This window comes from Propithecus coquereli, unplaced genomic scaffold, assembly GCF_000956105.1.
Source record: "Propithecus coquereli isolate 6110/MARCELLA unplaced genomic scaffold, Pcoq_1.0 Scaffold5, whole genome shotgun sequence".
Classification (NCBI taxonomy): Eukaryota; Metazoa; Chordata; class Mammalia; order Primates; family Indriidae; genus Propithecus; species Propithecus coquereli.
Window position 1 is genome coordinate 16,995,632 of NW_012150840.1, and position 27,324 is coordinate 17,022,955.

Consider the following 27,324-nt stretch of genomic DNA (forward strand, 5'->3'; position numbering starts at 1 on the left):
ACTCAGCACTGGGGCAGTGCTTCCTGCTGGGGGAAGTCAAAAGGGCTGTAGAGCCCTGGGAGAGGGAGGTCATCAGGCCCCAGATCTAATTAACCAACCTGCCTTGCTTTTGACATTGCTGCATTTCCTCTATTAACATTAATGATGGCTGGTCTGAACAGCCAAGCACGGCCAGAAGCTTCCCTCCCCACCACCCAGTAGGTAGCACAGCCTGTCCCTGGGACCAATTTCCAGTCTCCGTGGCAACCGCCTCCTGAAGATGCTTTAAAGAGCTCTGACCCTGTCAGAGTTGGTGGGAGCTACAGAGGAGGGAAAATGGAGTGTGGCAGGGATTCATCATGAAATCTTGAAGCATCAAAGTCCTCTGAGACAAAATATTTTGTCATACACCGAGAGGAAGCAGGCAGGCTGAAGGGCTGGCTTTGGGTTGGTTTGGTTCCGACTGAAGGGTTTCTGTAAACCCTTTTGGGGAGAAAGAGAAAGGAACAGCTCTGAGCTGCTTGTATGAGCCTCAGAGTAGAAGCTGTCATGTGTCTCTAGGTGCTCTGGGTCTCTGGGGAAAAGAGATGGGTGAAACAGTGACAGAAAGAAAGAGAAATGCCAGTGGAGTGAAGGGGGGGTGGTGAGCAGGGGAGGCCTGGAGGAGCGAAAACTGGGGAAGCTCAGCAGGTGACAGGAACATTTGTCCAGACAGGTCAGAGCACCCCACGCCCCAGCACCACACAGATTCCCTGCTCTCTCATCTACCTCAGCTGTTAGGAAAGGTCCCCAAAGGCTCTCCCAGAAATCAGGAGAACACACCTGACCCAGCCCTCGCGGCCAGGCCAGACGCGGAGGGAAAAGGATGGACTGAGAGAAACAGCCTCTGGCACCCCGGCCCTGGGAACACAAGAGCAGCCAAGACAGGACGCTGTTCCTCCACCCAGTCTCACAGTGTGACATTCCCAGAGAACAAGGAACCGAGGGCTAAGGCAGGCTGACCAAGGGCTGGAGAGATCTTGGCTGCTTACTGCCTAGAGCCCAGTGTCTGCGTATATTGCAGGCAGGAAGTCCAGCCACCTGTGGCCACTGAAGTCACTTGCAGCAGCAGCCACTCAGGGAAGCAGTGGGGAGCTCAGGGCAGCTTGCTTTCCTCCATAACTAGATTCGTTTGTGGGAGGGAGGGCAGCATAGCTTTGGTGGTCCCATCTGCCTGGCCTCTGGTGAGGGCCAAGGTGAGGTCGGCACTTGAGGATCTTTTGGAGGTCAGAGAATTTTTGATGATCTTACAAACCAAAACCAAACCAAATCCAATGTGGAAAAAAATACCAGAAGATATTACTGTAGCCCCAGACTATTTCTTAGTGTTTATGACACTCAGCTATCCACAGTTACACAGTCTGGATCCCACAGAGACACGGACAATGCACCCTTACACGCACACACAGACACACGCACTCGCGCACACTCATCCTCCGTGTTGTACACTCGGGCAAACGGGCCTGAGAGATACTGTGCTCTCTGTAGGTGCAGCAGACAAAGCTGTGGCTCTCTAGTGTTGGGTTAAACTCCGGGTTCACTCCCAGAGCCTGGTCTGACAGGCAGCAGAATTCTTGAGGCTCCCAGGCAGCTTCCTCCACAGCTGGAAGGGTCCAGGAACTGGCCCCACAGCTGGCTGTCCCTGGGCTGTTCCTGGACATAGGCTGGAGTCCTTGCAGTGGCTTCAAAAGTCCCATGATTCCAGCCACCTTAGTCCTGCCATGGGACTTTGGGGGTCCTGGGCCAGGGGACCTACCATCCCGTAAGCCAGAGGGTGGAAGAGGTAGAAGCTGTGAGAGAGAATCCAGAGGGAGCAGTTGGGCATCCCAGCGCCTGGGCTGGGGAGCTGTGAAGTCAGCTCCTCCTTGCAGGGTGTCAGGCAGTCTCCACCCACAAGCCCCATTCTCCTCCGCTGCCACGTCTGTCTGGGTCCGCGCACAACAGTCCGAGAGCTTAGCAGATGCTGACTTAATGACAATAAAGGCAAGGGCTCTTCCCAAGAGGCCCATGAGAGGGACCTGTCTAGGGGTTTGTTCTGGGCTATTTTGGCCCAGGGTGTTTGTTAAGATGTGAATTTAACCCTCTTAAGACAGGCATGTGCTCACCTGTGAGGCCCCACCACGGAAGCCGGTGATTCTCAGCGGGGGATCTGTGAGACTTGCCAGAAGTAGAGAAGAGGGGGCTTTCCAAACAACACTCTCCTCTAGCAATTCTGAGCCACCCCCCGCCACCCAGTAATTCTTCCTACCCTCTCCCTCACCCCACCAAGCGCAGTCCTGGGAGAGAGCCACTGTGACTAAGGAGGGGTCCCCTTCCAGGTGGGCTGGGATGTACAAAAGCTGGGAACCACTGGTGAAAGGAGAGAATGCAGAGTTAGCCCTCTGCTTCTCCCACCTGGCTGCAAATCAGGACCACCTGGGGGCTTTGAAAACTGTGGCCCCACCTGGGCCCAGCTGAATCACAAGCTCTGGGGATTGGGCCCAGGCACTGGTATACTTTAAGAGCACCCCAGGGAATTCTCAAAGGCATCCAGGGCTGTGTCCATGTTGGGGGCACATGCGAGGTGCAGGGAGATGCTCACCTGTAGGCAGTTCCCAGGAGCAGGGTCAGGACTCCCACCGCGTGTATGCCCCTGGCCAGGCGAGAGGAGGCCACACCCCAGGCACAGAGCCGCAGGAGGGTATCCCATAGAATGCCTAGTGGAGAGGAAAGACACCTGGCACCAGCCTGTGACAGAGTGACTTCTGGGATACAGCAGAGAGGAGCCACCCCTAGTCAGGGAGCAGAGATTCACTCCCAGCATTGCTCCTCCAGGCTAGCCTCTTCTTCCTTCCCCTTCCCGCCAGGATCCCCTCCCCCGCTTTATCTCCCAAGTCCAGCTGGGCAGCGCTGACCTGTCAACATGCTTGAGAAGAGCATGGCTGGGAAGTAGTGGTGGAAGTAGAGGATCCGGCCCATCAGGAAGAATGGGAAGTAATGGAGCATCCAGCCAAGTAGGACCTGACCACCGCCTCGCAGCAGGACCTGGGACAGTCCTGGGCCCCAAGCAGCACAGCCCCAGTCAGAAGACAAGGAGGGGGCAGAGGTCCCGGGTTCCAGGCTGGCTCTGCCCCTTCCTTGCTGAATAAGTCACATCACCTCACTGGGCCTTCCTTCCCTCATCTGGACCAACCCAAACCACCCTGTGGCAAATGGAAGAACTGGGTCTTGAGAGCCCTGGTCACTACTCCGCCCAGTGAGGTCTCAGCACTGATGGCAGGTACACCAAACACCAGGAGGAGACCTGATGCTGGTGTCTGGGCAGCAGGCAGCCCAGCCTCGAAAGAAACCATACTCCTGTACATCTGCAGACAGCTTCCCTCCCTGCCTGGCCCTCCCACATCTTTGCTGCCACACAGATCTCTGCAGCGGCAGACAGACAGGGGTAAAGGTGAGGTGAGGATGGAGAGGGGAGTGAGTGGATATCTGGGACCATGACTGTTCACACAGCGAGCTGCAGAGGCAACGTGTGAGTCTCAGATGCCACAGTCCACGGCCTGGCAGCTGAAGTTAGGAGCAGCTCTAGGACAGGGAACCCACTCACCGTGCCCTGGAGACTGCTCTCTACCCCACTAGAGAACGCGGCCATGGAACAAGGAGGGGGCAGAAGAGAAAAGATGGGCAGCTCTGTATATAGCACAGGGGTTAAAAATCACTTACTAGGTATATGTCCTGGGACAAGTTTCTTAATCTCATTGTGCCTTGGTTTCCTAATCTATAAAATGGGTGTAGTAATACCCTACTCTACAGGGCTGCTGGGAGGATGTAAGTAACACAGGACTGGGTATTTCATGAGCTTTCAAGAGCAAAGGAAGTGGGAAAGTGTAGGGTGGTGAAGGCAAAGGATGGTGCCCAGCAGGCAGGACAGCCCTCCCAGGAGTGCAGCACCCCGCCAGCTGCTAGGTCAGGGGAGGGAGAGCCCAGGGGACCTGACCTTCAACTTCCGCCGGCAGCTGTGCCCCTCTCTGCATAGCTATAGCAAGGACACTCCCTAAGAGGAGGTAGAGAGCAATGCTCAACAGATTCAGCCACCAAACCACCTGCATGGAAATGAGAACAGGCAGATGAGAGGAAAGCAAGGGCTCAAGGGCCTAAGCCGGGAACGTTCCGGCACTCACCGGGTTGCCAAGCAGATAGACTCGGAAGTCCGTGTCATTGATCCCTGAGAAGCGCAGGCCCTGTGGATCAGAGGACACTGGGCTGATCCAGGGCCCAGCTCATCCCAGCCACACCCATCCCAAAGGGAGGAAGACGGGTCCCCCTCACAGATAAGGAGGCTGGAAAGGAAGCTCAGAACATGCAGATTCCACACGAGTGCTCTGGGAAGGCAGGGTCAGAATGAGGACAGAAAACAGAGCCCCATCTCTGGTCAGCCCATCCCAGGCAAGGCCTCCCCTTGCCACCCCGGCACACCTCTTCCTGGGCTCCATTTCCTGGGAGGGAGCCTAGCTTTGGGCCCTACCTGATAGTTGATAGGCCAGTGCCAGGGTTTGGATGTGAACTCATTGTCCTTGGGCTTGAGGCCATTGTTCCCCTGCAGGAAGGTGGCAAAGAACAACTAGTCAAGACAGAGCTCTAGAGAGCTGACAGAAATGTGAGGCACAGGTATCCCCGACACACAGCCAGTGTGTCTCCTCCCTTCCCTCAGGGAAGAATCAGGTGCTCCTTCTCAGCCACTGTCCGCCTGCCTACGGCAACCGCCCCACCTCTCCCACACGGGGACAAGCCCCCATGCCACATCACAGCCGCTATGCCAACGGAAAGAAGAGAAAGAGGAATGAAGGACTCGTTCCGATGGGCACAAAATCTATACCCGTCTGCCGAGCAGAGGACAAAGCGTCACAGGAGGAGAGGAGGGGAGGGGATGTGAAATCAGGCGCACTTATTTACTCCCTTCAGAGGCCAACTTCAAACAGAAAAGGAGAAACTCTGACGAGTGCCTGCACTTGGAAAACGTTACTTTAGCCTAGTCTCGTTCAACTTTTTATTTTTTTTCATTATTGCCCCCCCAACCAGGAACCCTTTCAGACTTTTTTAAAAAATGTCTTTTATGAGATTTTAATAGCATAGCTATACTGTATATCTGTTTATATACTGTATGAATACTTGTGCTTTATACATAAAAGAGGTAAGATTTTTTTGCCCTTCGAAAGACACTTCGCCCATTGGGAGAGCAATCATTCGCCACCCACACTGCAGTTTGAAGGACTCAGACTCAGCCCTTCTAATCCAGTAGCCAAAAATATCCAACAACCTGTTTCCACAGGGCAAAATGAGGCCTTTGCTAAAACAGGAAGGAGTAGGGTGAGGATACCGGAGATTAACCGCCAGGACTAGGGCAGGCCTTGTTATCAGGACAAACTGAAAAGGCATTTCCTGGGAAGCGGCCTCAGGCACTGAGTTAGGTCAGCACTACTGACATTTTGGGCTGAGTCAGCAGTTGTTGTGGAGGTTCCTGTGCACTGTAGGATGTTTAGCATCCCTGCCCTCTACCCTACTTCTACCCCTTACGCCAGCCAAAACTTTCTCTAGACATTGCCAAACATCCCCTGGGAGGCAAAATCGCCCTCAAGTCAGAACCACTGGTCTAGCCCAAGAAATATCCAGGACGCCTGGTTCAGTGAACTGCCAGCCAATGCCTTACTAATGCGACTCATCAAGGGGTTGGGAACAGTTTGCAGGCCTCTGCGTGGTGGATGAGTTGCTCCTCCAGAATCACAAGTGCCATGGGTGGTGTCAGACCCCAAGGGGCCAGCTACACAGCCCCTGGATCACTATGGCCATTTGAAGGCTTGGGGATGAGGAATGAATTTTTCTGGGCCTCTGGAGCAGTTGCTGAGGGAAATGAATTTCTTCAAACCAGTACAGTTCAGTCCTAAAAAACTCGGGGACTCTAGCCAGAACTGTATAAGCCAAGAGAATCCTATTCACTACATTAAACGCTGAGAAATCTTGCTCCTTTACTAAACCACGTGATGGAAGAAAGAAAAAAAATCTATAACCACTACCAGAATATGCACTTGTAAGTTGTTCTCCATGCTTAAAATCTAGATTGGCTCCTGCCAGCTAACCTCGCCAGGCAAGCCAGCCTTCGCAGTCTCCGGCCGCCACTCGACTGGCAGAAGGGCCCTGCCCTTGTAGTTTCTGTAGTCTGACTCAGTATTTTGGTCTCTTTTCCCTCCCTGACTCTATATCGGTTGAATAAGGAAGCTCCCTTTTCCTCTTTGACCTTACCTGTGAGGTAACGAAAGATGATATGTAACTCTTTAGTCTTAAAATTCTACCCAGACCCAGAGTGATATTCTGACTGACAGGCACATATTCAAAGAGGTATGTCATTAGGGCACAGTGACAGCTATGAGCAGAGAGTCAGAGAAAAAGTGACCCAGAGATCGCTTAATGTCAACTCATTGCCTCCCAATGAGCAAAAATGACAAAATTTGAACTTTTAAAATTTAATCTGGTGAAATAAGTGAACTACATTTACCGAGTCCTGCTTCCATAATCACTTCCAGGAAAGTCCGCTTGACACTGGCTCCCCAAGGGAAAAATAAAAACTGCCACACCTACCTGCAGCCCTGTAGGCGGAATGAAAATCACATACCCGGCTTGAGATACAGTGATTCTTATACACCATCCTTGCAGAACACAGGTTTCCCACAGCCAGAGGAAGGGGGTCTCCCACTAACCATCAAAACTGCAGCAGGATTTCCCCAATTCGCAAGGGAAAATTTAAACTAGTGGGTAGAATTTTCTCAATTTAAAGATTTCCTCTCTCGGTTTTTCTTAAACCTTCGATGCTACAACTACTGTCAGTTACTAATGATAGAGAGTACAAATAATGCGTCTCAGAAAACCTTAAAAAAGAATCAACCTAAATGGTTTCTGTCCAGGAATATGAGTGGGCTCATGGTTGGGATTTTATGCTGCATATAAACAACACACTCAAATTAGCAGTTCATCCTAACTGATCCTAATTTCACAGGATGGAATGAACCGGCAATGTCTCATGATCTTCAACCAAGAGCACTGTGATTTTCAGGGGCTCCGCCATTTGAACAAATTTGAAAATCACATAGAGGCAGAGGAGTGTAGTGGGAATGAGCACTGACTCGGAAAGCCCACCAGCCTAGCTTCGAAGACTGGATCCACCTCTTACGCTTAGCTGTGTGAACCCTGGGCAAGATCCTTAGCCTCTCTGTGCCCCAGTTCCCCCATCTGCAGATTGGGAATGACAATAATCTCCACAGGACTGCAGTATTAGATGAGTTAATACGATGTACAGTGCTCAGAGTACTGCCTGGCACACGAGACCTGCAGATGTGTTCACTGGTCTCATCGCTGTCCTTATCACCACCACCCTCCTCACAGTGTGAGAAGGGAAATGCCTCTGAAGAGCAAGTAAACCAGTAAATTAAGACACTTTCAAAGTCCTCCACAAGGGGGCAGTGGATCTATACCATGGCTATTGATTTGTGCTCCAAATCTGTGGCTGCCCAAGAACTCTTAGAGAAGCCAGGGAATGAGAAGGGGCCATAGTACCCGGATCATGACCATGTGGGACTCCAGCAAGATCTCAGGAAAACTGGGCTGCAGCACATCCAGGCTGATGTTTGGCACTAGAAAAAAAATGACAGGAGAAAAGCCTTTGTCACACATTCTCTCCCCACAGTCTGTCAATCCACGGTATCCACATTCCCACCAGAGTCCAAGTTCAGCCTTTCCGACAAGCTGACAAATAGACGAGAGTGTCGAGGAGACAGAAGAAAGCTTGGCCCGATCCTTGCTCACGTATTCAGCTTGTGTTAAGCACTCATCAGGCATTGTGAGAAGTGTAAAGGAAACAGATGACCAGGCCTCTACACCATCGTCCTTCAGTGTGGTACTGGCTCAAATGCTCCCCCATAAGGTCTGTGGGGACAGGGACCCATCTACACCAATACATTCAGGCCACACATGGTTCCTAGCATACTCAATAAAAGTTAATAATTTATATCAAAGTTATTTTTTAAAAAAAGAGTTAATGAGGTGGTTTGGCTACATGAGGTAGTAAGAAGAACAAATGGAAAGCACAAGAGGAGAGCTCAAGCACACGCTTGAAGGGGGTAGTTTAGGAAAACAGATGATGAATCCAAAGACTTATTGAGTAGAAGCTGATACTAAAGTGGAAATGTCAACTTGGAGCCTGCGTGTAGAGACACGTGGATCAGATCAGGGCTGTGGCTACTGCTTTCTGTAAAAGTGGTGGCTGGATGTGGGGAGAGAAGCCCTACACAGGGACATAAAGGGAAAGTGGCAGCCTGCTCCAAGCCTTGAGGCTGGGGAGATGCCCAGGGTGCAGGGGAGAGAAGAGTCCAGAGGGAGATGAGACAGATGGACCTACAGATGGTCACTGGTCACTTTGGGGAGAGGAGTTTAAAAAGGGAGTGGATGAGAAGAAAAAGGAGCTAGCTATGTAGTCACAGACAACTCACGTGAAGAGACTAGGTTTAAGAAAGGAAGAAAATGGCAACAAGATGAAGTGACAGCAGAGACTATGAAGGTTTATTTTTCTAAGATGAGAGTTTCTTATAAATGTTTCCCTTCAGAGCCAGCCCAGAAAGTGACCTCACTCACATTTGGGATTGATATGGTCCTCCACATTCCAGATGGAGTTGAGGGTTTCTTTTAAGTACGGAGTGCAAGTAACTTCCAACTGCTCCCAGCCCCTGTGAACAGTAGTCGCACATGATTCTCAAAAGACCTGAAATCCACCAGGGTAGCAGTTTCTTTTGCTTTTAAGGAGGGGCTCCCATGGAACCTCTCTCTTTTCAACCCTGTGGCCACTACTTTCCCAACTTTTCACTTTTATATTCTACAACTATCCTAGAGTAGCCTAGTATACAGTATTCCCATTTTAGAAAGAGACGTAGATCCAGAGAGTTATTACCACAAGCCAGATGTACAAATGTTCAACTATTGAAACATGGAACGCCAAAGCTACCCTGGAGCCCTGTGCTCCATAATACACTGATGCCTTTTCTTCCTCCATCTACCACTAAGAAAAAGCAAACATGAGGTGAACAGTGACCACTGTAAAATGAAAACTTCTGGTATATTCTTCGTAGAGTGAAAGGAAAAGCATGAGCCTCAGTTGGGACATCAAAACCCCAGGGACTTACCACTTGGGCAGAACCTTTCCTGAGGAGCCCAGGACACAACCTGTGACCAGATGTATGAAGCGAATTCGACTTCTTAGCACTTTGATCCGGTTTCCAAATTTTCTGTTTACAACCTCAATCCGCCAGAAATCATTTGAGTCCCCTGTCCCATTCTGCCACATAAATCAAGAAAACAAGACAAAGAAGGTGAGATGACTTTAGAGAAAAGGTGTCAGAAAGGGAAATGGCCACTCTTTCAGATGCCACCATGTTACAAAGGTCAAAGACCAAATCAGCTTCAATAATTGAGGTGAGGAAAGGGATCAAGAAGGCCACAGAGCTGGGCGCGGTGGCTCATGCCTGTAACCCTAAAACTGTGGGAGGCCGAGGCAGGAGAATCGTTTGACGCCCAGGAGTTTGAGACCAGCCTGGGCAACAGAGCAAGATTCCATCTGTACAAAAAAAGGTGTATAACTCCTAGAACTATTAATAAAAGTCCAGTTCTTCACTTCACAGGACTAGAGTTTAAGTTCTAAATAGATGTTTTTGCCTCTAAACCAACTCAAGACATCACCCTGATTCAACAGAAATAGATCCAGGCCATTTGCATCTATTACGCTGGCCATCTGGATACTCACTCATCTAAGCCAGAGGGGTCTGGCCTGGATATTGCACTTTGGAAATTCAGACAGTTGTATCTAATTCTCCTTAGGAGATGCTCACAAGAAAGAAAATGAGATAGTTCAGAGTATTGGCTCTAGTACAATATGGGCTGAGCAAATAGAAAGAGAATGGGGGAATCCACCTTAAGAATCTTTACTGAAGCACCAATGGCCTTCGAAGGGAATGTAACTGATGGTCATAAACATAGTTTCCCACTAGTAGTTTTTGTCTTTAATTTCTCTCCAAGCCATAAGTACTCATAGAGCTTTTACTCTATTAACTGCATCTCCTTGAGGTAGTAAAATGTGATACAAAGGCTATACGGATAACATCCCTCTGCAGAACAGGGAAGTGATCCTTAAAAATAAAGCCAATGAGAATTTGGGATCTGGCAAAAGATAAACTTACATATTCACCTGGGGCTATATTGTAGGTCCTTGCCTTCTACGTCCAACGTGATTTTAAAAGAGATCCAAATAGTATTTATGGTTGACATTTATTAAGCATCAGAACATACAAATGGCATGGTTATGATGCAAGGAGAGGGATGGAGACAGACTTTACAGGCTGCCTTTCCCACAGAAAGCCTAGCCAAAAAGCTCCCAAATGTTAAGAGAGTCCCTGTGCAACCTCTAATCCTTAGGAACATTACAGAATTCTGGGAGAATGTGTCCTCCTACATGGCCCTGAGCCAAGCCCCACAACATCCTGCTCACACCCCAGCTGCTCACTTACTATGCCATAGCCAGTGACTTGGTAGTGCTTCCGGGTCAGAGGGGCCTCATGATAGTGACTGTGTAAGTTTCGGGAAGTCCTAGAAGAGAGAAGTGTCATTATCCTGAAGAAAAGAGATGTGCAATGTTTCTTCTTTTACCAAGGATATTCAGAGTCATCTGTTAGGATAAGAAAAGGTAGAATCTGAACTATTAAATCCAGCATAGCAGGAACTTGTTTCCTATTTACTCACAAGAAATATCCAGAGAGTTGGAGAAGAGAGATGCGCCCAAACCAGGAGAGACAGATGGTAGGAGCACTGAACTACATGCCAAGAAAGGGGCTAACTTTAGGTGTGGCGGGGGAGGGGTGGGGGGATGACTTTCACACATTTAGTAGCTTTGAAGCACTTAGCTGGCCTGACTTAAGAGGCAGGTTTGGGGAGAAGAAAATTAAGCTTGTAATCTTCACAAGCCTAAGATAGGAACCTCCCCACTCCCATTTACTCTTTCTACTCCCATCACCAGTTTTTTAAAGTGCAGATCTGTGGGAGATGAGGAAGATTTAATTTAGCTTTCATTTATTTAGCTTTTTATGCCAACTCTTATCCATAAGTGATAAATGTTTATTATAAAATTTTTGGAAATTTGCAAAAGTAAAATTTAATTACAATAAATAAATTTTAATTTATTAAAGATAAAATGAAATGTACTTAATAAAATAAAAATTTATTATCCAAAATGCAACTACAGAAAAACCACTAATTGCATATACACACACACACACACACACACACACACACACACACACACACATACATCTCCTTGATTTTTTTTTTAATCTGTACCTGATAATTCCGGTGTATAAAATTTTTGTGGGGCTGCTTTTACTGTGTATTGTTTCTGCTTGTTCTTGCACATGGTGCCCTATTTCCCTGTGTGCTCTGTTATTTTTGACTGTGTACTATTCACTGTTGCTGAAAAACTATTTATGGAAATGGATAACAATGTCTTTCCCAAAAGAGGACTTAAATTTGCTTTTAGCCAGGCACCTAGGAGACATTACAACTCTAGGATCATGTTCATTTAAATTCATGGCTTGAAGATTTTTGAAACCACCCAGGTAACATGAATTTGAGCTGCAAACCCATGTGAAGATCAACTGGTAGTTTCGAATTCTCAGGACCTAGGGATAGTTCTCCACCTAACCCCCCAACATTTTGCTTGGTACCAAAGTAACTTTTCCTGGGGACAGGTGGATGGGACAGATTTACCTTTACGCTAGCCTTTTGGGGTTCCAAATTTTGTGGAAGGATCTCTTAATATATTGATCACTTTAGGAGAGTCTGGAACTTTGACTTTAAAACCTCTTCTCTCAAGAGAGCCAAAATGAAAGACCAAAACTCAAGATTGTGGGATCACGGCAGAAGTGGCTTCAGTGTCTCACGTATTTCTCTGGATACCCCTTTTCACTTAGATTTGGGCATGGCGACTGTTTGATATCTTGTCAGCTTTTTTATGCTTTTAAAAAGAAGTCTCTATATTACTCTAGCATTTTTAGTCATTTTCAGTGAGAACATTGACTAAATAAACTAGCTTGCCATATTCTCAGAAACAGAATCCTACACCTTCCTAAAGGCAGCCACTTAAGCAGCAGCTTTGGGCAACTCAAATTTTTTCTTTTTTCCTCTAGGAAATGGGAAGCTGAAAAGCACCCTCAACGTTCAAAGCTCCCCAAAGTCAACACAGGCAGGCAAGGGCTGGCCTGCTTACTTCATCAACCTCCATAAAATGCTTCTCCTATTCTAGCACAGCAGCCTTGTTCCAATTCTAGAGCCTCATCCAAATCTGACTTCTGTTTATTTCTTAAAAGAACTCTCCAGCCTTGGTGCCCATACTACTCATTTATCCAAACAGCAAATTACTTACTCTTTGTGTTCTAGTCGAATGATGTCTCCATGTCTTACAAACTCGACTGGGAAGGAAGGGTCTAGGTGATCTGCCAAGAAGAAACAGGCACTGATATTAACTGAGGGCCTACAGTGAACAGTTACAGTACCACGTGGTGTGTGCTAGAGGTACTAATCGAGTGCTGTGGGACAAAAGAGGGAGGGCCCCTAGCGGTCTCAGAGGATTAGAGAAGGGTGTTCCAGAGATAATGCTTGAAAAGACCCTTAAAGGAAGGGGAGAATTTTGTCAGGTGAACAAGTTGGGGAAGGTATTAGGAGAATGAAAGAACAAAACTCATTTGATGGATGGCAAATGATTTCACACTGGTAGGGTGGTGGGGGTAGGAAGGAGAGCGGGAACAGGAGATGAGGGTATGAACAAGTGGGGCCACACTCTGTATGCCAGGCTGGGAAATGGGGCCTCTTTCTGAAAGGCACTGAAGCCTCCATCGGGGCTTAAGCTGGGAAGCTAAATAATAGGGTTTTCCTTTTAGTAGTAATAATATAATCTTTTAAAAATTAATTCCATGCAAATGACTATTTGCCCAGCTCTTCTCAAAATCAAATGTTAAATCCTACAAATTCTGCCAGTGATTATATTCTCTGGCAACAGACTTGTTAAGTGTGAGGTGAAGAAAATGATGAAATGATGAAAGGGACTATTTCTGTATCATCTGGAAGTCAAGACCCTTCGGAAAGGCAATGACATGGAAGAGGAGCTGGCAGTGATCACAGCAACACAAAATTGATACCTGCAAATTTCTATTCCAAACAGTGAGATATCAACATGCTATAAACAGATCGAGGTCAGGAAAGATAAATTTTCCAGTGCAAATCACTGGCTCTCAAGAGAATTAGAGAGCACAACTGCAGAGATGCGCATTCCTATACTGCCTTTTAAGGTCTCTTAAAAAAGATGACAAGTCAAGTAAGTCAATAAGGAGGGAAGTTTTATTTCTTATGGATTTGGGGGGAGGGGCATTTATAATCATCATAAACACAATGACCTTAGTCCATAAAGTTCCCACAAAATCTTTAGTCACTTAGGTGAAATGCAGCCTTCTTAACGCAAAAGCCACGATGGAATAACAGAGGGGGATATTCAAAGATTTGGTTCACGCCTACATGATTCAGAAATAAAGCTGGTCTTCCCTTGTAACTCCTCATTGTGATAAAACACTTATGTTGGGCCTATTGGATCAAAACACAATCAATACTAGTATTACAAAAGAGTAAAAACAGACTTCCCAATGGCATCATAATTTATAGTACTGAACACAGGATGCAAAGACAGGCTGTGTATGCCATGTTTCTAGCCTAAAAATGGCAATAAAAGGAGGCAGAACAAAGAAGGTGAATTTAGATAAGTGGCTGCCCACTTTTCCACAAAGGCCCAGGAGCAGCTGACTCAGGACAGGCCAAGCCAGGTGGCATTTGCTGAGGACTTGCAGAGAATACTTGTGGCACAGGACCGTCAGCATGATGACAGGCTCAGAGGGTAAGAGGAAGATGTCCTCTGTTCTCTTCCTAGCTGCCGCAGAAGGCACAGCCTACAAGTAGCTAGCTGTCTGACCAACCAAAGGAAGATGTGGATCTGGCTCTTGCTCTTGTCACAAAGCCCGAAGAACCAGCTAGGTGTGCTTCAGAGCTACTTTGCCCAAGCCAGTTGGGGGCAGATCAGCAGGCATTGAGTAATGCCCCAGGAACCAGCCTAGACAAAGTCCAGTCACAGGGCTGTCAGGCCCTCAGAAGTGACTTGGTGCAAGGATGAGCTTGGTGTGCTGTACACTAGAAATGGGAGCAGCCACCAGGGGCCCTCGGCTGGGGCTACTCACCAGCCCCTGGTGGCAAACTCAGGTAACCTATTCCTGGATTAAATCTGAGCCCTGCTCTCTGTCTTCAAAATGACAGCTCTAAGAGTGAAATCTTATCTTCTGTTCACTGGTTATCCCCTATGCCTATAATAGTGTTTAGAACACAGTAGGTACTCAATAAATACTTGCTGAAAGGATAATTAAGATCATAAAGGTGCTATCAAAGATGCTCAGGAAAACCCATCTCAGTATCATTCTTTTGGGGGCATGAGCAGTGTTAAGGAGGGCTCAGGGTAATAACACAAGAAGCATCAGTTCTTGACCACATTACCTGAGTTGGTATTATGTTTCTTGATAATCCACAGGTTGTTGTAGTCCTTGTGCAAATAGGTGGTGACCTGGGTGGGGGTGGGGGTAGGGGCAGAGGGAGGGAGAATATCATCACTATCAGTACAGCTGGCCAAGGACAATCAATAGCAAACCAACGTTGCTTAAGCCTCTTTCAGAACTCCTAGCCCTTGGGCCAGGCGCAATGACTCACACCTCTAATCCTAGCACTTTGGGAGGCTGAGGCACAGGGATCCCTTGAAGCCAGGAGTTCAAGATAAAAATCCCCAGCCCCCCACCTGAGCGGCCACATTTCTCAACTGGGCTCAGAAGTAGCCCGGAAGAATAAGAGTCTTTCCTTCCTTCTGCATTTAGAGGCCTAGTCCCACAAGAGCCTTTTTGACTAGTCTCTTTGTACCTTTCTGCATCTTGTCCTTAAAGTTCCCACCTTCTAGAAGGAGGAACTGTGTTACGTTGTATAACAGTCTCTAGCACACAAGGAGGATTTAGTGCATTTTAAAACAGTAGTTAAGGCCGGGTGCGGTGGCTCATGCCTGTAGTCCTAGCACTCTGGAAGGCCGAGGCGGGCGGATTGTTTGAGCTCAGGAGTTCGAGACCAGCCTGAGCAAGAGCGAGACTCCGTCTCTACTAAAAATAGAAAGAAATTAATCGGACAACTAAAAATATATAGAAAAAATTAGCTGGGCATGGTGGCGCAAGCCTGTAGTCCCAGCTACTTGGGAGGCTGAGGCAGAAGGATTGCTTGAGCCCAGGAGTTTGAGGTTGCTGTGAGCTAGGATGACACCATGGCACTCTAGCCCGGGCAACACAGTGAGACTCTGTCTCAAAAAAACAAAAAACAAAAAAAAAACAGTAGTTAAGATCATGCCTCAAATCTCGGTGATGGGCACACTTATAACTTTGACTCGAACGGTACAAGCTCCATACATACCCTGTCCTAGGGTTTCCCACAGCCATGTTGTACACACTGATTTAAAAAAATTGTGTGTGTGTTCACCTGCACACATCTATAATGCCACACACAATTAATTTAACAATGAAAATCTGGAAATAGTATGAACATCTAGTAATAGAAAAATAGCATGGCAGTATGTCTATGTGATAGAATATTACACAGCCACAAAAAAGGTCTCAGAGTAGTTTTCGGCAGCATGGGAAAAGGCTCATGAAATGCTGGGGCTGAAAAGGCCCACCATGTATTACCAGGCCCTGTCCTAAGCACCAAGTAAGTCTTATTCAATCATCATTACAGCTCTGTGCTGTACGTACTAGGGTTAACCCCACGTTACTTACAAGGAAAAACTGAAGTTGAATAACTTGCTCAAGGTCACATAGCTTATGAGTTGGGAAGACAGGATTTAAGCCAGGGCAGCTAACTCCAATGCTCCCAGGATAGAGACTATATACGCACAATTATGCCAACTATGTAAACGACTATAGAAACACCTGGAAACAATGGGAATATAGGCATTTCTTTTATAATGTGAGTTTTTACAACCCCAGTTGGACAAAACATGACCAATTTATAGTCATGCGCCACATAAAGACATTTCAGTCAATGACGGACCACACATACAATGGTGGTCCCATAAGATATTAATAATACTGTATATTTACTATACCTGTTCCGTGATTAGATATGTTTAGATAACATAAATACTTACCATTGTGTTCCAATTGCCTGTAGTATTCAGCACAGTAACATGCTGTGCAGGTTTGTAGCCTAGTAGCAATAGCCTATACCTGTGCAGTAGGCTATACCCACTAGGCTTGTGTAAGTACCCACCATATTTAAAATTAAGTCCACACTCCTGAAAAAATGCTAGATATAGTCCATCCAACCGGGATTAGCTCAGAATATTAAGGTTTTGTGGTACTCATGCATGAACTCTATATGTATGTGTGGTAGGGGAGTGTTTTTTTGTTTGCTTTTACAAAAGCCATTATTATTAAAATTCCTACAAGAAAAATTCTTTTTTTATCAAGAGTATAGTCATGGCCCCTTTTTCCCATTGAAACATTTGCTTTTACAATGGAGTTTTTTATAAGACGAGCTTACCTAGGAACACAGGTATCCTCTAGCAGAATGTTGTACAACCAAATATTTGGGTAAACACTGATCTTCTGGGATTATGTGTACTTTCATTTTCTTTTTTACACTTTTCCATATTTTCCAATTTTATTTTCTAAATGTTATGCTTTAACACATTTTAAAACCAAGACCTAGACATGTTAACAAGACATTAAACTGCAGGGCAGGGAAGGCCACTAGAGATTATTCAGTCCAATCTTCTCAATTTACAGATGAGAAAACAGATGAGAAAGGCTAAGTGATTCACTCAATGACAAAGCCAGGTATTTTTGTCCCTTCACCCAATGCACTCTCTCTATACCACTACCACGGCTTCACACCCCCACACACGGACTCCAAGTGTGTAGCACTGGCTTAATAGGGTCTTTCAGAATTTGGCCTTTCTGTCCCTTTGCACAGTGTAGATGTTCCTGGTCACCACGTCTGTGACCGCATGATCTTCTACACAACACCGACAGCAATTTATCACCAGAGAATGGCTAGCTGTTTCTGCCCGGGCTATGCATTAGCATCGTCCGGAGAGCTTAAAAAAATGCACACTGCATGGGCCCTACCCTCGGTCAGTTAAATCAGAATCTCTGCAGTGAAGCCTGGGCGTCAGAATTGTTTAAAACCTCTCCAGTTTATTCGAAAGTGTAGCCAGGGCTGAGAACCACAGGGCAAGAGATAAGCGGAGAATCAAGGATGAGAAATTGATACTACAACCCAATACCCTAAGTCAACTTTCTGGTAACTAAAAAGGAAATAATAAATAATAAAGCATCTGGAGAAGCACACTTGGCAAAACAAAGATACTGGTCATTTTGTAAGAATAAAAACTTCCCTTCCAAGCTTCTCAGAACAGCAGCCTACACTGCAGCCTCCACTTCCTCACCTCCCATTTACTCCTAAAGGGGCTGCCTCTGAGACTTCCGACCTTCTGATCCACTGAAACTGTCCCATCAGAGTTACAGGCCTGCTTTACCATTCAAAGGCTTCTCCCAGGCCTCACCGTCTCCCAGGTCTCTGCAGCACCCCCTGCTGACCATCTCCTCCTTCCAGAGCCGCTTTCTCCCTTGTACTCTCCCTCCACTGCCCCTCCAACCTCCCTGTTCACTCCTCCCTTCCCAGCCTCTTCTACTGCCTCCACTCTGAGTGGCTTCAACACTGCTCTAAACGCTGGTGCTCCCCAGGACTCCTTCACTGGCCCTTCTCCCTCTGGGCAAGGCCACCCATCCACCTGTGTGCTAATACCCATATGCCACACACTCAGATCCCTCTCCTGAGACAAGCCCCACACCTAAAATACACAAAGGAAAACTCTCCCCTCCCATCTACAAAGCCATTCTTCCTCCTCTGTTTCTGATTATGGTGAAACAGCATAACCACACACATACCTTGTCCTCCAAACTACAGACCTGGGTGTAGCTCTTCCGTGACATCCTTCAGTCACTGGGCTCTGACATTACACCTATGAAGTGTTTCCTGAATCAGTTCCCACCTCTATCCCCATGGTCTTTGCCTCTGTTTACCATCCTTTGTCATAATTATTGCCTTCTAACTGGTTCCTTGCAATCTATCACATTCCTGCTGAAGTTACCTTTCTAAACTAGAGGTCTAATCACCTCTCATCATCATTTAATAATTTTCACTGCCTCCCCAAGCTCTATGGAACAAAGTCAAATCTACTGGAACACAGGCCTCTCCCCAGTCTGCCCCCACCAGCCTCTCCAACATCCATCGTCTTCTCCCTCTCAGGCGCCATCCACTACAGCCACACCTAACACTCCTTAACATGAAGACAGCGTCATCCACTCCTTCAGATGATACTCGGGGCTAACCCTCCTATGTACACTTTACATATATTATCTCATTTAATCCTTACACCAAACCTATAATGGAGAGAGGTAATATTTATTTCCCCCAATTTAAAGATGAGGATGCTGAAACACAAAAAGATTAACTTGTCCAAAATCACACTCTAAATGAAAACAGGATTCACACCCAGATACCCTAGTCTGGTTGCTGGGTCTGTATTCACAACCACCTCACTTTACTCATCATCCACTCATCATTGGTCTGTGCCAGGTGATGTGCTAGGCACTGAGCCTTCCAGGAGCTAGCAGTCAGGCAGCAAAGAGACAGGAGGAAGTGCGTGCTCACAGTTCAATAGGAAAACGGTTACCACATAGGCATGCAGAGTGTGCAAGAAAGCTTCTCATTAGAGGGGCACCTAATCCAGTATCAGGGAGAGGTGGGTCATGGTGGTCAGAGAACAACACCCAAGCTGAGCCTAAAGAAGCTGAGGTTAGCCAGAGGAAAGAGAAGGGTGCAGGAGCAGGAATAATGTTTCAAGCAGGGGGAACAGTGTGAGCAAAGGACAGGAAGAAAGAAAGCGAATGGCGACTGTCATGGCAAACAGCTCACTGACCTGCTGCTGGCGTGCACCGATGCCCTCGGGGTAGAGGTGCCTATGGGAGTGCAGGTAGCCGATGGCCATCCGGAGGTTCTTCACAGTGATCACAGAGCCATAGGCCAGGTCTGGGAGGAAAGGAGACAGCAGAGGGGTGAGCTGGCACAGTGCAAGAGGCTGCCCCTGCCTGCCTTGGAAGGGCCCCTGGAGCCACAAGGCTCACTAACCCTCTGGACCCAGGACTGCCTAAAGCAGGAAGCATGGCTGCCTTCTCACTCCAATGGAGCCAATTCAAGAGCAAGTTCACCGCAGGGTCTCACTGGCGCCCTCCCCTGCCCTACCTCATGAGGACTTTGGATGAAGCTGGATATTAACATGGTCATCATCAAAGCACCATGTGTAACAGCAAAAGATTAAAAACAACTTGTCCTTCAGTCAAGGTCTGTACATTACTCAATGGAGTAAAGAAGAAAGAAGCATTTTATGTCTTCGCCTGGAGTGTTCTCCAAGATGGAACATTGTGATAGACTGTTTTTTCACTCTATATCCTTTTGTATCCTTTGAATTTAGTACCATATGAAATAAACTGTTCCATGGTGTTTTGGTTTATTTTTACTTTGAATTTTAAGAAAAGCCACACAGAGTGAACTGCTTCCCAAGAGCATCTCCTCCTTCTGCAGGCCCTGGGTTATCGAGAAGCCTCTTTTCCCTATCGCCGTACCCCTTTCAGTCCCCTGTGACCGGGCTGCCCCACCATTCACCACCGCACTCAAATAGCTCCCTCACTCCACCAGTGATGGCCTAGTCCTGTTTTTCTTCATTCATTAGTCGATCGACAGAATGTATCGATCTGGACAGTGGATCCAAAGGTGGAGGAGGCCCGCCTGTGGCCCTGGAAGAGCCCTGTTTACGAAGAAGACAGCTTCACATGCTGACAAGTATAGGACAATAGGCAAGTGCTTCACAAAGAAGTGACAATGTGTGACATGGTAGGAGCCCTGAACAGGGTGGATGAATTCTCTCCCAAGGAATAAAAAAAAGAAGACTTGATGGAAGAGACGGCAGCTGCGCTGGGCCTTTTAAGTAACAAATAGGAATTTGCTAAACTCCACAGCTCCATTTTCCTAGGTTCTCAGCCAGGCCAACGCCTGGAACCCTGACACTGCTGACCACCTTTGCTTTTTGAGACACTCCACTCCCGCTTCGCGACTCCACACTTGCTCATGGACTGCTCCTCCGCAGGCTCCTTCCTAATTCCCCCTCCGCTTGCATTCCCTGACGACCTGACCTTGGCCCCGTTCTTCTCCTCTTCCTACAGTTTCCTTATGAGTCATGGCCACTGCCACAGCATCAGTTACTCTTTTACCTGACCGATTCCTCCTTTGACAGCGTCAGCCCTGAGCGTGCTGGTCCCATGGCACAGATTTCCCCAAGCAGCTCAAAGTCAACCTCTCTAATACAGAGCTCAGGATGTGTCTTTCCAAACCAACTTTTCCTCCTGCTTCCCTGTTTCTCATTCTGTCCACAGTCTTGGAGGGCCCACTGTGTTCCTGGCACTGTGCCAGCACTGGGAAGACTAAATCGAGTAAGATGTAGTCCTTGCCTCCAGCAAACAATCACCTTCACTCAGGTACTCAGTGACATCTTTCTTCCTCTCTTTCCATGTCCGACTCCCCTGTATATGCCCGTCTGCTTTACCCCTGTGGCTGCCACCACTGCCCAGCTCAAGTCCCTGCAATAGCTTCCTGGAAGATTTCCCCTGCCTTCCTCTCCCTAGCCATCCTATACCCTTCGACCAGTGTCATCTCCCTATAGCACAGCCTTTCTGGCTCCCACCTGCTCAGAGACCTCTGCCAGGTCTCCACTGCCTATTTAAGGAAGTCAAATACCTCATCTAGACACCTCAAACCCTCATAATCTGGGCCCAACCTATCTTTTCAAACTTATCTTCCAGTACTTTTCTGCATATAAGCTGTGCCTTGAGTTGTGCCCCGTCTTCAGCTTTGATATTGTCATCCTTTCTGCCTGATATGCCCTCTCCTTCCCTACCTGTTAAAACCCACCCATCCTTCCAGGGCCCAATTCTAACGCAACCCACTCCATGTACCTCTGATCCCCTCCAACTGCCCAGCAGCAGCAATTTCTCACGCCCTTCAATCCCCAGAGCTCTGTGTTCCCTCTCTGTGTACTTCGCACATTCGGTCATACCGTGTGAAGATCCTCTACACTAGACTCTATCTCTGGAGGGTGAACACTTGCTCAATTACTATCTGTGAATAAGCAAATGGATATGAGTCTCAGAACTCTGTGGTGGAAACTAACAACTGGCTCTGAAAGGTCTTGTTCTGTAACCAGATTCTCTCTGACTCGCCTTCCCACAGAGCTGGCTTTGACAGACACAAAGGAGAAGTTATCCCTTAGGGTCAAAGAGCTTGCTGCTCAGGACGGCTTCCTCTGCACTGTCCTGATGAACTTTCTTGAGTATTCTTACTAGATCTAACTGGGTCTTTCTCCCACTTTGTCATCTACAGGCTAAAATAATCTATCACTCTTATCTTTTCCAATTCAACTCCCAGGAAACCCCTCTGTGCTTCTACCTTGGTAAGGCCAAGAAACACTCACGTTCAGGGATGGAAGCATTGTGAAGGTTGTTCCCTGAAAGCCGAGACTGGAAGGCAGAGCTGAAGAAACCATCGCCAGGACCGCTGTGGGGAGAGGGGCAGCGGAAGAGAGCCAAGTTAATGGAGTGTAAATGGGATTTCCCAGGAGCCCTGGGAAAGCTCCACTGTTAGTATGAAAGAAGTCAAATCCCAGTGGCAGGGTGGCATCATGGGACAGATGTGGGTGATGGAGTCAGAGAAACTGGGGTCCAAATCTCAACTCAGCCACTTACTAGCTGGGAGACCTTGGGTAAGACACCTAACCTTGTTTAGCCTTAGTTCCTCATTTACAAAATGGAGATTTAAAAAAAAAAAAAACAAAGGAACTCAGGAATAACTGTGATTGAATGAGATAATGTATACTAACTGCTGAACACAGTTCCTGACACTTTGTAGCTACTTAACATGGGAGCTGTGGCTCCTGGTGTTATAATTATTAGCATCCTCACGCCTGCTGCACACCCTACTATTGCCTGTCCCTGCTAAGTGCAAGAAACTTTGTTTAGGGATGAGAGCTATTAGGTTTGTCTATTGGGAAACTCTCCTCTTCCTTCAGGTCAGGGTGCTGGCTTTTCTGAGCCCTTGGGATACCCAAAGGATAGAACACAGGGGAAAAGAAACAGGAAAAAGCCCCAGGGCCCCCCTCCTATCATCCTAACTGCAGACCCAGGAAATCACAGGGCCCATGCATGGGCTCAGGGGCAACAGGAAGACCAGAAGTGAGATGCGGGAAAGGCTCCAGCTGTACCTTTTATTCAGCACCATGAAGTGAACGGCAAAAGTGGCCGTGTAGAGAGCCAGAGGCAGCACTATGAGGCACAGGATGCGAGCAGTCAGGTGTTTTCCCACTGTCACCTGCAAACAGAGGCCAGCGTGGCGTGGTGGGCATATGGGGCTTCAGTAGCCCTTATGTCCTATACGTGCATCATAGATGTATAAGTCATAATTATAAAACATGGCCAACAGGGGAGAAGAATATGCAGAAACACTAAGCCTTTCCATAATGCCCACTACCCAAGCACTGCATGGGGATAAACATGGGCCAGCCCCCTGCTGCCTCTCGAGGCTCTGTACCCAGGACCCCAGACTGTCACTGTGCCACAGACAAGGCATTACCTGCACGGGCAGTGTCACTGCTCACCAGTTCCCTCCATGTTCCAGCCACTGGCCTCCTTGCACTTGCACTCTCCCAACGCTTCCTGTGCCACGCCAGCCCTACCCATCGCATGGCTGATGCTCCTTAGCTTAACTGGGCCCCAGCTTCCTCCCAGAGGTCTTCCTAGATCACCAAAGACTAGGCAAGTACCCTCCTCCATGCTCTTGTGGCACTTGCTGGCTGGACTATAGCTACCTATTTACTTATTTCTCTCTCTCCCTTGACTCCAGGAAACAGGAATCATGTTTTACTCGTCTGTATATTCCCAGTATCTCATGCTTAATGAATGGTCTCTAAATATTTCCTGAATGAACAAATAAACTTGTTGGAAGTTTGGCTCAGAGGTGATTGAGAAGCATCATGACAAAGTATTTGAGGCCTGGAGTCAGCCTACCTAAGAATGAACCCTGGAGCTACCTCTGACTACCTGCATGAACTTGGGAAAGTTATTGACCTTCCTAGGACTTGATTTCCTCATTTGTAAAATCAGGGTAATGACTAACTAACCACCTATAGGACTGTTATAAGGGGTAAATGAAATAATGAAAATAAAGCATTTTACATAGTGCCTGGCACAGAATCAGCCCTTAAAAAATAATATTATTATTAATATAATAAACTCTAGAGGCCCTTACTGGCCTCCAAACATGGAGACCCTGGGTCAGGAGAAGAAAACTGTGAGTTCAGAGAGTTATCCCATTCATTTTACCTAAAGTCCCATGCAGTCAGTGTCTGCCACACAGCTGGCATGTGCCCAGCTCAACAGAATCCCCTGGCTGTGCAGTTTGTAGAATATTTAAAAGACATTACGGAAACAAATGCCAAAAGAGAATTCCAAAGATGTTGGTCCATCCTCTCCCTTTACACCTCTCCAGCCTCTCAGCCGGGCCCACTGCATGAAGTCCTGCTGTCTGCAGAGGGCAGCTGGGTCCTGCCCACCCAGGGCCCAGAATATAGCTGCTCCACCACCTAGAGCAGAGGCAGAGAAAGGCCACTGGCTCTTGCTAAGCAACCCTGGGAAGCAAAAACATTTCTACAACAAGCACTTGGGTTCTTACCAATGAAAGACTGAGGTCTCCAAGCAGGTGCCAAAGGTCTGAAATGGTGTTCAACCCCACTTGCAAGATGATAAAGAGGCCAACGAACTTGACCCCTAAAGCACCAGCAAGACTGATGCCAGTCAGGCTGAGCCAGAACCACCAGGCAGCAGAGAAGGGCCTGAAAACCAACAAGACACAAAGTTCAGTTTGGCAGCTGGAACCAAACTCGGAAGCAAGAGCAGCAGTGGGACAGGACAGAGGTTCGCTGACTCAGAGAGGCTATGCCGTGCCCTCTGTCTGGGGGTTCCTAGCCTCAGGAGACCACAGCATGGCTCCAAGGAGGATGTGTGGTCTGTGGAACCCCTCAAAGGGCAGGCAGACCACAGTGTAAGAGTGAGTAGGGTATTTTTCTAGGGAGAGGGTCCACAGTTCCTGACTAAGTACAGGGCTTGAGGTAAACCGAGGCTCATTCTTCACTAGTGACAAATCAAGGAGGAGTTAAGGGAAAATCCAGAGACTCCCGCTGGATTCAGTCAGGCTTCTCTTTTGTGTCACCTTCAGACCTGTCAAAGGCAGCATTTATTGAGTGCTTACTATGTACCAGGCACCTTTCCAAGTACTGTACACATATCAACTCTTCTAACCTTCACTACAACCCTATGAGGTAGATCCTATAATTATCCTCCTCCTACACATGAGGAAATCGAGGTACAGAGAGGTGAAGTAATAGCTAGCAGGCAGTGGGGCACAGTTCTAACCCACACAGTTGGGTCCAAGGTTGGTGGTCCTAACCATTTTGCTACACTTATGGCACCAAGCACACTGCACTGCAGTTTTCGGATTATCTGGCTAACTCCTCTGCCAGAGTGATTCCTTAACAGCCAAGACCTATGTACTTCTGTACCTCTAGCTCCTAGCATAGCACCTGGCACATAGTATGTATTCGAGAAATTGTAGATGGAAGTGGATGTGGTACAGGCAGAAGATAACCCAAAGCCAGAGTGGGCAGCCAGCACTGATCAGGTTTGATTAGCATGATGTAGCTTCATGCGCTTGGTCATGGGTAAAACCAAATTGACTTCTGGAAAAGCCTAGGAGGGAACAACTCTTTTGGTTTGTCTAATAGAATGACTTATTCTACTGTCTCAGAGGCAGAAGGAAAAGACTATTCTGGAGGTAGACAGGACCCTCCAGATCAGCTTTAGAACTGACCGGGGCCTGGAAGTATCCTCTTGACTGGTATGGGCCATTCAAGCCAAACTTGACATCCATCATTAGCTCAGGACTGGATGCAATCACTGAGGGCGGGGAGACAAATAGTTCCCAGGCAGCATCTACCTGATGCTCTTCCCTCTAGTACAGAGAATGTGAAGGGTAAACTTGTCCTGGGATCTCCTAACCTGCCTTGGTGCTGAGGGGCAGCTTACAAGAGGTGGGTGGGGGAAAGCATTAGGACCCCTCCATAACATCCATAAGCCCCTACCCAATTGTACCCCATTGTAAACATAATAGTAATACTCCTGACAAAGACAATCAACATTTTCTCGGTCTTATGTATAACCAATATAAAAGCATCTATTGAAAATTTTTTAAAATCTATTTTTATGATCTAAAATGGACAATCTAAGTTAAAAAACAAACAAAAAGTATGCTTGCCTTAAATTCAGCTTCATGACCAGTCCTCTAGGCACCCACCCTGGCCCTGGCCATTATAGAAATTCTGGAACTGTCATAGCTTCTGACCCTCCCCGCCCAAAGACGGTGTTTCTGACCTGTCGGCGCAGGAGTTGTACTTGACCATGCTCAGCATGGCAGCCATGATGAAGAACATCAGGATGGGGTCAAGGAGGATGTACTGGGACAGAGTGAGGCATCCTGTGTCTGAAAAACATGAGCTTGCTGGTGAAAAAGTAGACTCAAGAGTGGGACCCCCTGAAAACCAAACACCCCAACAGTAGGAAACAGGCCCCCTTGCTGCTTAATTGCATGTAAGCACTTGTGCAGTTAGGACTAGATGGGCCACTGAGTCATCCCTGAGTTATCAGGCCACAGTTTTGGGATACATCAAAGCCCAGTGACGAGAAGCAGTATCACACTGCCTCTGGGCCCTCAATCCAAGAAGGGATCATGTCATTCACTCAGAGCATCCCTGAGATGAGGTCTCTTCCTCATTTCCACCATAAAAAAGAAAGTTCTGCCACCCTGCTTATGTAACCACAAACTATCTGTACCTATGACAGATTCTTATCATTTTATATGATGTCTCTCTTGGGGTTTTTTTCTCCATACAGGTGCCAGAGTGACTTTTTTAAACTTTTTTTTGAGACAGGATCTCACTTTGTCACCCAGGCTGGAGTGTGTGCAGTGGCACAATCATAGCTCACAGCAACCTCAAACTCCTGGGCTGAAGAGATCCTCCTGCCTCAGCCTAGTAGCTGGGACTATAGGCACATGCCACCCTGCCTGGCTAATTTTTTTTATTTTTTGTAGAGACAAGGTCTCACTATGCTACTCAGGCTGATCTCGAACTCCTTGCCTCAAGCAATGCTCCCGCCTCAGCCTCCCAAAGTGCTAGGATTACAGGCATGAGCCAGTGCATCTGGCTAACTTTTTTTTTTTTTTACTTAAATCTCCTTACATCATGTTCCTGCTTAAACCTTCCGATGTCCTCCCATTTCACTCAGACTAAGAAATTCTCATGACGGCTGCCAAAGCCTGCATGGTCTCCCTACCTATCCAATCTCATCTCCCAACATCCTGTGCCTCACTCACTCTACCCTCACTCTACTAGCCCTTTTGCTGTTCCTTGAATCCACAGAGCCTTGCACCAGGACTATGGCACATGCTGTTCCCTCGGCCTGAACACTCTTCCCTCAGATCTCTGCGTGGCCTGACCTTTTCACTCAGGTCTCCACTCAGAGCTACCTTCGCAGGAGGCTCTCCCGTGACCACCCTACCAACACAGTACTGATCTCCATTACTCTATCCCTTCCCCTGCTTCACTCTCTACCCTGCACTTACTGCTTCAGATGTCACATCACAGACTTAGTCATCTACTTGCTTATTTACTGTCTGTCCCACTGGAGGAGAATCTCCATGAGAGCAGAGTATCTCATCAGTGTATCCTCTGAGGCCAAGAAAACTGGCCTGGCACAGGGTAGGCGCTTGAGAAATAATTGTTGAATGAAAAATAAATAAATGACTGAATGTATGAATAACTGAAGAGGGAAATTAAAGATATACAAGGAAAAAGCCACCAGTCTTCCACAGAGAGAGCCTATAATCTCATAATATATTTGT

At 47.3% G+C, this 27,324-nt stretch overlaps 1 protein-coding gene across 1 annotated transcript in view; it reads right to left on the reverse strand.

Annotated features, from left to right (window-relative positions):
* Positions 1–1,331: 1,331 nt before the first annotated feature.
* The window catches only part of POMT2 (protein-O-mannosyltransferase 2), a 42,977-nt gene continuing 16,984 nt past the window's right edge, over positions 1,332–27,324 (reverse strand). The window contains exons 5-21 of the mRNA XM_012656238.1: positions 25,797–25,905; positions 24,043–24,202; positions 22,577–22,683; positions 21,791–21,873; positions 19,187–19,296; positions 14,668–14,734; positions 12,503–12,572; positions 10,596–10,674; positions 9,219–9,370; positions 8,674–8,765; positions 7,600–7,676; positions 4,520–4,591; positions 4,176–4,235; positions 3,992–4,097; positions 2,913–3,053; positions 2,600–2,714; positions 1,332–1,808 (exon numbers count right to left, since the gene is read on the reverse strand). Coding sequence (XP_012511692.1) covers positions 1,703–1,808; positions 2,600–2,714; positions 2,913–3,053; positions 3,992–4,097; positions 4,176–4,235; positions 4,520–4,591; positions 7,600–7,676; positions 8,674–8,765; positions 9,219–9,370; positions 10,596–10,674; positions 12,503–12,572; positions 14,668–14,734; positions 19,187–19,296; positions 21,791–21,873; positions 22,577–22,683; positions 24,043–24,202; positions 25,797–25,905 — 1,706 coding nt within the window. The 3' untranslated portion in view covers positions 1,332–1,702. The remainder of the gene's footprint in view (positions 1,809–2,599; positions 2,715–2,912; positions 3,054–3,991; positions 4,098–4,175; positions 4,236–4,519; positions 4,592–7,599; positions 7,677–8,673; positions 8,766–9,218; positions 9,371–10,595; positions 10,675–12,502; positions 12,573–14,667; positions 14,735–19,186; positions 19,297–21,790; positions 21,874–22,576; positions 22,684–24,042; positions 24,203–25,796; positions 25,906–27,324) is intronic.